Source organism: Myotis brandtii, unplaced genomic scaffold (assembly GCF_000412655.1).
Source record: "Myotis brandtii unplaced genomic scaffold, ASM41265v1 scaffold103, whole genome shotgun sequence".
Lineage (NCBI taxonomy): Eukaryota > Metazoa > Chordata > Mammalia > Chiroptera > Vespertilionidae > Myotis > Myotis brandtii.
The window spans coordinates 2,644,988-2,656,594 of record NW_005353460.1 but is presented as its reverse complement, the minus strand read 5'-3'; the positions used below and the strand labels follow the sequence as shown (position 1 = coordinate 2,656,594).

The following is an 11,607-nucleotide window of genomic DNA, read 5'->3' as shown; positions in this document are numbered from 1 at the left end:
CCATGTGAGAGCGCCCTGACCACCAGAGGGCAGCTCCTGCATTGAGCATCTGCCTCCTGGTGGTCAGTGTGTGTCATAGTGACCAGTCATTCCCAGTCCTTCTGCTGTTAGGGTCAGTTTGCATATTACCCTTTTACTATATAGGATAGAGGCCTGGTGCACAGGTGGGGGCCCACTGGATTGCCCTGAAGAGTGTCTTGGATCAGGGTGGGGGTCCCGCTTGGGTGCCTGGCCAGCCTGGATGAGGGGATGATGGCTGTTTGCAGCTGGTCACACCTCCTTCAGGGTGGGGGTCCCCACTGGGGTGCCTGGCCAGTCTGGGTGAGGGGCTGAGGGCTGTTTTCAGGCTGGCGGGTGACTGAAGCTCCCAACCTCTCTCTTTTTTTTTATTCTGGGATTTATTTACCTTCTATGGCTGTCACTGGAACTGAGAGCCGGCTTTAGCTCTGATGCTCGGTTCCAGATCTGAGACCTCGGCTGCTGAAAGCAGGTATCTGGATTTGTTTGGCTTCTATAATTGAAACACTGTTGCAGCTCCAGCTCTGAGGCCCGGCTGGCTGAAAGCAGGTTTCTGGGGTTTGTTTAGCTTCTATAATTGCAACATTGTTTCTTAGAGTGCAGCTCAGAGCCCAGCAGCGGCAGGCGGGGAACCTTGGCTTCCTCCATCACTGGAGCAAGCAAGCCTCCTGTTCGCTTCAGCTGGGGGGCTGCCGGCCGCCATCTTGGTTGGCAGTTAATTTGCATATCGCCCTGATTAGCCAATGGGAAGCGTGTCGGAGGTATGGTTAATTACCATGTTTGTCTATTATTAGATAGGATGCTGTGGTAAAAACAGCCCCTGTGTTCTCATTGCCTTAAAACAGCAATGGATGTTTTTTGCACGTTTACTTCAGGTTCAGCCACATGCTACCTTCACTTTGGAACCCAGCAAAAGGCATGGCCCCTCCTTGGAACACATCTTCCTTTTAGCAGAGAGAGAAAAATAATTGTAGAAGCATGCAATAGTTCTCAAAGCCTTTCTTAAGAAATAGGATACTAGTGTTACCACTCACGTTTCCTAAGCTAACCTAAAGAATTTCTGTAGACAAACCCAATATGAACATGCTACAAAGGTTCAGCCTTCCTACATGTTTGTCATTAATTATTTAAATTATTCTCAGAATTATACATTTTTTTATCATTCAAAAGAAAAAAACAGCATAAAAAATATTGATCTAATATAAACTATGGACTTTGGGTGATAATGATATGTCAAGCCAGGATAATCCTATATAATAAAAGCCTAATATGCAAATTGTCCCCTCAACTGGGAGTTCAACCGGGAGTTCGACCAAGGGGCGGAGCCAGCCGGCCAACTGCCTGTGGCCCCTCCCCCCAGCCGACCCTGCCGAATTTCATGCACTGGGCCTCTAGTCAATTATAAAAATATATCATTTTGATGGAGGTTGTTGTTAATGTGGGGCAGAGGGCATGTGAAATATCTGTGCATTCCAGTCAACTTTGCTATAAACCTAAAACTGCTCTACTAAGTAAAGTAAATTTAAAAATATATAATGAGAAAATTATATGAATATGCAAGCCACATATAGATAATTGTTCAGAGTAATTATTTAGGGAAATACAAATTGATGTTAAGATGAAATCAAATATTTTAGTACATCATGCAAGCTTTTGGAAATTTAAGTTGCTACCATCTTTTCAGAAAGACACTGGCAATGTCTCTCAAAATCTTAATATACTAGAAAATGTGAATATTAAATCAGTTACTACATGCAAATTGCTTAGAAATATGCCCAGCAAATGGTATGTGTTCAATAAATGCCAGTTACTTTTGTTGTTTTTATCATCATTATTGTCATTATTATTCACATTCCTTGTTTCAAAAACCTATTTCTTAATATCAAGGCTACCAAAAAAAATCTATTTAAATAAAAATATACATACAAGAATGCTTATTGCAGGACTCATTAGCAACAATCCCTGGAAATTACCTCATTACCTATCAATATTACATATTTTCTAATGTTATCTATTAAAAAATGAGTTACAAAATATACAAAGAGCAGGAAAATAAGCATCATTTTTATAAGACTTGCCAGTTGCAATACCCTATTTCCACTTTCATAAAAAACATGGAGATAGGTTTTGTCTAATAGAAGAATTAAATTTAAATAGAAAATTGAGAAAAGTACACACAAAATTATTAATATTGATTTCCTAGAGTGAAGATAGATAATAGAATATTTAAGACGTTAAAAATACATGCTATTGCAAAGTGAAAAAAAAGGTATTGTAGAATATCAAGTAAAAGTCTTAAAATCATATAAATATGTGAAGTAACATGAAGACAAAAAAAGCTAAACATAGTCAAATAAAATTATACCCTTAATTGTTGCAATTGTGGTTGCATTTTAAGGAGTTACACAGAGTAATCTTAATATATCTAACATACTTAATATTTACATCATTAAATTAGAATTTGGCTTAAAATTAAATTTCAAATCTCAAAATCAAGGCTGAAATTCTAGTCTTACATGATTCATGAAGAAGATATAACATGTTAAACAAATGAAATATTCATGTTTTTGTTTAGTCTCAATTTAGGGTAGTGACTATACAAATTTAAGACACTAAAAACAACTATATGAAAAAAAGAATGTTCACTTACTGTTTTTTAAGATGGAGAGAGAATGTTTTCCTGTTAATCTGGATGGCATAAATGACCTACAACAGAGTATTCAGAGAGAAAGTAATCATTAAAAAGGTGAAATTCTTCAAGTCAAAAGCCATACTTTTTAAAAATGCACTCATTCATGTAAACCCAAATTGTATCATGCGTGTGTCAAAATTATATACACATATAAGAGTATATTGCTATCTTTCTTTAATCGCAGAATGTATGACAGAAATTCAAGGAGTCTAAATCTATTTCAAATTAAGAGCATTAGTCATTGGCATTTATTACGTATCATAATCAAATGTAATTTAAAATGATTACATTTAGAAATGCTGAGGAACCTTGAAGAAACTTGAATTTTATTATCTTTTTTCCTACTTTTCAGCTTCTAGCACAACATGGAAAAAAATCCGAGGACTATAATGCAGGTCCCCTTTTAAGGTGAAAGGGAGTAGCCATAACCGCCAGAAGCACTGCCTGCACACAGCCTTTCACCTTGCTGTTCTCTCCAGGATTTGCCTCACAACGTTCAGGGACAGTCCACGTTTAATAAGAAGCCCCCTTACCCCAACTCCATATCTTTTCATGGGTCATGCCAGCTTCCCTCTTGTTGAGACTCAGTTGATGCTCTCCCCACCCCTGGTTTTTTCCCTCCCCTTCCACAGTGCTCATCACAAGGGCAACCCCTAATTTACACAAATCCCCTCAGAGATTACAACTCAGAGAACCCAGAGCATCAGCATCAAACATATCCATTTCTTATGGGGTAGCACGTAGTTAATTCTGGTAAATGTTCCATGTTTGCAAAGAATGTGAATTTTGTCATTGGGTGCAATTTTGGGATAATGTCATTTTCAACTTATAGTGTTCAATCTTCTGTAGTCTATTGAAAAAGACGTGTGTGCATTTCCAAGATTATTGTGACATTGTTTCTTTCTTCTTTTAATCTGAGTTTTTGGCCCTGCATATTTTCAGAGCTTTGTTTTTGGGTGCAAACAGATTTAGTATGTTGATATCTTCAGGATAAATTAATCACATTATCAATAGCTTTTATTTCTAAAAGTGTTTCTTAAATTCTACTTTGATACTAATATAGTTGCACCAACTTACTTTTGATGTTTCCAGTTTTATCTTTTGATTTATTTTGATGGAATATGTATTTTTTAATTTTACATATTCATCTAAAATTTAGACGTGCATTTTTTTATCTTTATTGTTGAAAGTATTACACAGGTCTCCCATTGACCCCTTATAGCCTGCTCCCATCAGCCCCTAAACCAGGCCTTCACTACCCTATATTCTGTGTCCGTGGGTTATGCATATATGCATACAATCTTTGCTGATGCTCCCATCAGCCCCTAAACCAGGCCTTCACTACCCTATATTCTGTGTCCGTGGGTTATGCATATATGCATACAAGTTCTTTGCTGATCTCTTCCCACCCACCCACCCGCTCCTTCCCTCTGAGATTTGACAATCTGTTCCATGCTTCTGTGTTTTGGGATCTATTTTGCTCAAGAGTTTATTTTGTTCATTAGATTCCACATATGAATGAGATCACGTGATACTTGTCTTTCTCTGACTCACTTTTTTTTTTGCTAGAGATACATTCTGAAAGATAAAACCAAGTTTCAATTTACAGGTTGAATACATTTCATGATGTGTTTTGTGACTTTACTTTTATATATACAAATTATGTAGAAAAAGAATAGATTTGCCAAAACCGGTTTGGCTCATTGGATAGAGCGTCGGCCTGCGGACTGAAGGGTCCCAGGTTCGATTCCCGTCAAGGGCATGTACCTGGGTTGCGGGCACATCCCCAGTAGGAGATGTGCAGGAGGCAGCTGATCGATGTTTCTCTCTCATCGATGTTTCTAACTCTCTATCTCTCTCCTTTCCTCTCTGTAAAAAATCAATAAAATATATTTTTAAAAAAAGAATAGATTTGAGTACTATTTCATTTAGTATCCTATCTTCATTCTATTAGTTGAGAATAAATCTGTATAATTTGTCTTCTACATTGTAGAAATCAGATAATGGCATCACCAAGTAAACAGTTACCCAGTTATTCAAGGCAGAAGCCTGGTGCATGCAATAGCTGGTCCTGTTTTACATTCTAAACCCTACTTGTTCTACATTTCTGTTCCTTAATTTTATATTATAAGTTATTGAATAAAATGGAAATATAGGCACTCCGCCTTACTCTGGCCCTAAAATGAAATTCTGTACTGTTTATAACATTAAGCATGACAGTTTCCTGTTGTTGGTGCTGTTATTTTACTTAGATTCATGTAAATCACATTGAATCTTTCTCTTCTAAAGTGAAATATTTTGTGAGTATTTGGCGAGTGTGTGTGTAAATGTGTGAATAATTTTATAAAATGCTTTTTCTGAATACAGTCATCGACTTTTTAAAATGTTAGTATGATGAGTTATTTGAATAAATTTTTCTAGGATTACTCTCCTGCAGAGAGTAAAGCTACTTGGTCATAATGTTTTACAATTATTTGCTACTTTCACTTTTGAAAGGACCTATAACTTTCTTTTCTCACACTTTATTTGTCTTCTATATAACAGTTACATTGATCTCTTAAAATGATACTCAAAATCTGAAGGATTAGTTAATTTATGTTCTATTATCTGAAAAAGTTATTATCTTTCCTTGAATATTGTTTAAAGCCTTAAAACCTTTTGACTAGCAGGATTTTGTGGGCAACTTATTAAATTATTAATACAAATATTTTCATGATTATAAAATCCTATATAATAAAAGCCAGCCTAATATGTAAATTGTCCCCTCGACGGGAAGTTCTACTAGGAGTTCAACCACTCGCTATGACGTGTGCTGACCACCAGGGGGGCGGCAGGGAACATGGCAGGTGTTGGCGATGTGGTGCTAGCAGCAGGGGACAGTGGAGGCGCTGCGTCCCCCCGCATGGGCACTGACAAGAGCGGGACCACAGCAGGCTGGTGGAGCAGGTGAGCGGATGGCGCCAGGCCAAGGTGGGTGCGAGCAGGGGCCCGGGATGCCAGCTCTTGAGTGCCAGAGAAGGCCCTGCGCTCAGATGCTGGGCGACCGCAAGGAGCCCACTTGCACCCACATGGCCTCTTCTGGGTGCAGCCGCTGGGACAGCAGGGGCCGGTCGGGCTCCCTGTGGGTTCGCGCAGGAGCCGGTCTGTGAGGCTGGCTGGGAGAGAGAATGCTGCCCGCCCGGCTTCCCTGCAGGGCCGCTGGGCAGCCCAGAGGCCCAAGCTGAACCCCAGCCCGAGGCGTCTGGCCACACTCACTGCATCTTCATGGGGGGACTCAGGCTCCATTACTCAGGCGCCATGACTCAGGCAGATGGCGGCGTGAGGAGGCCCGGGGGCCCAGGTGCTGCCCAGGGCCCAGAGGTCAGCTTGGACCTGCCCTTCCATGCCAGACACTCACACTTCGATCGCCGGCCAGGCCTAGGGATGAATTACATGCACAGGGCCTCTAGTAATATATAATGACATATTGCATTTCTTCAAATATTTTTATAAATATTCTTCAAATATTTTTAAGATTATTATGACTTCTTGTTAGAGTAACATATTTATCATTAAGACATGGAATTATTTATCTTGTTCTGCAGGCTGCTTCTCATATCACTCTATGAACTCACATTTACTATTTGATTTGGGTTTCAATTTAAAAATTGTATATTCTTTTATTTTAATCTATTTGTCTTATTTAAAGAGTATTTCTTATAGAGAGCAATTAATGTTTTCATTAAATGATAATCTCTGACTTAGTTGCAAAGTTTACACCAATTACTTTTAATGAAATGTACATATTTAAGTATAAGCCAACTCTCTTGCTGTTTATCTTTGGCATATATTATGTCCTGCCCACCCCCCTCTCATTTTCTTTACCTGTGGTTTTCTACTGAAATTGGATATATCAATATAAACTATGGTTTTAATATAAACACACATGCATATTTATGCACATCCACACACATGTACACACACCCTACAATCATGTTTGTGTGTATACATGCACATATTTTCTGGCGTGGGCCACTGAATTACATATAAGTAGTGAAACCCCTGTCACAATGAGCATACCAAGCATAGAGATTGACTACTAAACAACATTTCCCTCTCCCCACTAATAGGAAACAGGCTCTTTAATTGAAAAAAAAAAGCTAAAATACAATTAAAATAGATTAAACAGTGAAAAAGAAAACATGGTAACAACTGAAAAATATAATGGAAACAAAAGGACACACAGAGATAATAAAATTGATAGGCTTAAAACCACTCTATCAAGAATTTAATTTTGTAATTACAAATCTTCTCACAAAGGAATCTCCAAGTCCAGAGATATTCATTCAATGGTGAACTGCACTAAACATTTGAATAAGGAAAAATACTAATCTTCAAAAATTCATGGAATATAAAGACAGAACACTTCCCAACTAATTATATGAGACAGTATAATCCAGATATTGCAACAAGATAACTATACTCTGAGGAAGCAAAACACTTCAATGATCATAATTTCAAAGCCTTAAAAAATATTTGCAAATTAAATGCAACAACAAACTATATCATGACAAAATGGCCTTTGTCCTAGGAATGAAAGGTTACTTCCCTACACTGACAGGAAATGTATACATACATAGACACATCGATATATATGCTTTTATGTATCTCTAGATAGATAGTTCTATGGACAATTTGAAAACCTTCCAAAAAGCTAATAAAGGTCTTTCATGAAATGAACAGCCAACATCATACTTAATTTTAAAATATTGATAATTTCTTCCTACAGTAAAAACAAACGCAAAAGCATCGATAAACTAGATGAACTACTACCTGCTACTCAAAATCAGAGTGGATTCCTAGACAATACTAAATGATATTTGCAATTCATATCAAATTGGCCTATTAACATTCTACATATCACTCATCATCACTGTTTGTGGGATGCCAAAAACTAAAAAGGATAGCGAAAAGGGAATAAAATTAACAAAATTGCCAACAACAAAGATTGAGAATGCCAAGTGTTAGTGAGGGTGTGGACTAACAGAAACTCATACACTGCTAGTGGAAATCTGACACCTGCCCGAATGACTGCCTACAATCAATCCATTGACAAATAACAAGGCTTGGCGAGGATGTGGAGAAAAGATTACCCTAGAGCACTCTTGATCAGAAGGCAGCCACTGTGGAAACCAGTATGGACTTTCCTCCAAAAATTATAAGTGGAACTCTCTTCTGACCCTGTGATCCCACTTCTGGAAATATATGCTAAGAATCTGAAAACACCAATTCAAAAGAATATATGCACCCTTATGTTCAGAGATGTGTTATTTACAATAGCCAAAGTCTGAAAATAGCCCAAGTGTCCATCAGTAGATGAATGGATAAAAAGCTGTGTTACATTTACACAATGGAATACTATATGACTGTAAAAAAAAAAAAAAAAAAAAGGAAATCTTACCTTTTGCAACAGCATGGATGGACCTGGAGATTATTGTGCTAAGTGAAGTAAGCCCGTCAGTGAAAGACAAATACCATATGACCTCACTAATATGTGGAATCTAACGAACAAAATAAATGGAGGAATAAAACAGAAACAGAGGCATGGATACAGGGAATAGACTGACAGCTGTGAGAGGGGGATGGGGAGGGGGAACTAGATGAAAGAAGATGAAAGGATTAGCCTAAGAACATATATGCCTAACCCCTAGACACAGACAAAAGACAAAAGTGTGGGAATGGCCAGAGGGAAGGGGGTGAGGGTAAGGGCAGGCTGGAAGTGGCTAAGGGTAAAAAAAGGGGACACGTGAACTTCATATTGCATTGTGTGCCCACCACCCAAAGTCACATCATCTTCCCTCACTGTAAACTGGACTCTCTACTACTCTTTACTACCCTTTACTACTCCAACCACCTCCTTTCCCTCTGTTGTCTGTGTCTTTGAGTTTTTGTTTGTTTGTTTTTGTTTTTTCATTTGTTGCTTTTGGTTTTATATAGCACATATGAGTAAAATCAGATGGCTCTTAACTTTTTCTGACGTATTTTGCTTAGCATGGCATGCATCCAATGTGTCCCAAATGGCAATATTTCATCTTTTTCTGTGGTTGAGGAGGATGTATGTACCACATCTTCTTTATCCTATCATAGAATCAGTTTAGCCTGCAATGGTGGGAGGGGTAGTGTCACAGGATTTAAAAAATGTTTTACTTTCTTAATAGGAAAAGAGCAGCAGTGCTGTTTGTTTCATCTTAGGTCAATTTTGTTATATTTTTATGAATTTAACTATTTCGTTTAAATAACACTTAAAATGCATATATTTTTTTAGATTTTATTTACACCTTCATATATTTCTCATTCCTAATGTTACATATTTTTCTTCTCCTTTCCATTTTCCTTAGTCTACCTTACCAAAATATATCCTTTTCTCCCCAGAAATCAACCTTTGACACTATGGATCCAGAAAATTTTAGCTTACCTTTCTTTTTCATTAATTCTACTTCTTAATTTCAGTCACATCTTTAACTTTTTTAAGGTTATAATTCTTTTTAAATTTGAATTTCCAGACCTTTTTTTTTTGCTTATTTAAGTATTTGTAATTATAAATTATTCCCCTCTACCATCTTATGAGCATGACTCAAACTTTGGTTTGCAATTTTTTCGTTATTGATCATACGTTATTATTTAATATCCATTTTATACTCATAGATACAGAGAACAAACTTCATCTTCAACTCATGAATTATGTACATGTGTATTTTTAAATTACCAAATACATATTTCAGTCTTTTTGATAAATTTTAAATTGTGACCATAAAAGGAGTTTTGTACTGTGTTTGATTTTTAATTCTTTAACGTGCTCTTGTCAATTTTGTTGACTCACCTGTATATTCTTAAGAAGCATTAATTACTGTGGAGACAGACCTGATTTACAGCAGGATCAGCAAAGTTCTGCCTTTATTTCTGGGGATGCCTCCAGCCTGAATGTGTCTGACTCTTAGTCAAAAGGACTGTGAGATTTGTAATGCACACGTAGGGAACAAAACTTCCCTGGCTAAAGTTAGCTTCCTCAGTGTTGCCCTACCTATCTAGACAGGGCTGGCTTGGCTTCCTAGTGACTGAAGCTTTGTAAGGAGTAGTCTCTCAAGGCAAAAGTTCCTCCCCCAGGTCTTGTTATTCCAAACCAGAGACTCAGCATGTTTCAGGAGCAGAGACTGGGTTCATGAGGAGCTGACTGTGGATGTTTCTTGGATCCTGATATTTGCCTGAATTCTCTTTCTCCTGCTGCACCAGATGCTTTGCCCTTAAAAAGCCTCATGTGCGATACACTGTGGGGTCTAGTGAGTCCTAACAAATAGCAGAAAGGGAAACCAGAGCATTTACTCCATGGGATCATTCAATTAATATATATCCATTGAATAAAATGTTTATTTTTGTTTTTCAAGTATTCTTTATATCTTATGATTTGTCCACCACCATTTGAACAAAAATTTTTTTCTCTTAATTTTTCAATTACAATTGATATTCAGTATATTAGCTCCAGGTGTACACCATGGTGGTTGCAAATTTATATAATTTAGGAAGTGATCCCCTGGATAAGTCTGGTCCCCACTTGGCAGCATACATATTTACTATGATATTATTGACTATATTCCTTATGCTGTACTTTACATGCCCATGACTAATTGTAAGAACCAATTTGTATTTCTTAATACCTTCACCATTATCACCCAGCTTCCCCTCAACCACCCTCATTTCGGGCAACCATCAGTTTGTTCTCTGTACCTATGAGTCTGTGTTTTGATTCTTCATTTACTTTGTTCTTTAGATTCCACATATAAGTGAAATCATATGGTATTTGTCTTTGAAGCATTATTCACAATAGCCAAGATATGGCAGCAACCTAAGTTGCCATCAATAGACAAATGGATAAAGAAGATGTGGTACATACTATATGCAATGGAATATTACTCGACCATATAAAAAGAATGAAAACTTACCATTTGCAACAACACGGATTATGTTTAGAGAAAACCATATTTTTTTGGACTCACTATGAAAATGAATTTGAAAATGTCTCCCCCTAGTGCTATAAGATCTGATTTTATATGTGCTGAGGGCACCTGTTAAAGTTGTACAAATTTATAATTGTTATATGTGCCTGGTGAACTGAATATTTTAATAAAGCTTATCCCTCATAATGTTGTGTGTGTATTAAGGATGTTTGAGTGCATTAAATGTACTTCTTTCTTTTTCTGTTATTATTGCGGACACTCAAGTTTTCTTTTTGTTCCCATTATCCCGGTATATGTTATACTCTCCTAAAAATTTTAACCTCTTGGGATACTTATGTTTTTAAAGTAATAGCTTTTATAAACTCATAAAGACTGGATTTTTTTAAATTTGGTGCCATAATGTGAAACAGTCAGACCATCATTCTATAAAACCTGCCTCAGTATCTAATAGTTTTTCAGTTGGCAATTTAATATTCCTCTTTGGCCCTGCTACTGAGGTTCCAATCCTTGGATTCCTAACATATCACTGAGTACCTTTATAATTTCACAATTTTCATATATCACTTAAGAAATTAAAATAATCAAAATACTTGCTGTCATTCAGATAAAATGTCACTTAAACATATATTAGAACACAAAATTTTACAAAGGGATATTCATGAATTAACTTAGGTTCTGCAGTCCAGTAAAAATAAAACACTTATTTTTTTTAAGTGATTTCTTAATTACTTGTGTTTCTGAAACATCGATATCGTTGGTGGTGGTTCCGAGCTTCTGTGGCACTGTAATTTGCAGATGTGATGTTTCAGAGTCTGCAGTAAGAAAACAAAAGGAGACATATGTAATACTTTAAACAATAAAGAATTTAAAAAATAAATAAAAATAACATAGCTTATACTATTAGAA

The 11,607-nt window shown here is 36.8% G+C and overlaps 1 protein-coding gene across 1 annotated transcript in view; it reads right to left on the bottom strand.

Moving 5' to 3' along the window:
• Positions 1 to 11,607, bottom strand: part of LOC106725502 (disintegrin and metalloproteinase domain-containing protein 18-like) — an 82,964-nt gene that overhangs the window by 65,902 nt on the left and 5,455 nt on the right. Inside the window, exons 2-3 of the mRNA XM_014536893.1 lie at positions 11,431 to 11,513; positions 2,669 to 2,724 (exon numbers count right to left, since the gene is read on the bottom strand). Of these exons, the coding sequence (XP_014392379.1) occupies positions 2,669 to 2,724; positions 11,431 to 11,513 (139 nt within the window). The remainder of the gene's footprint in view (positions 1 to 2,668; positions 2,725 to 11,430; positions 11,514 to 11,607) is intronic.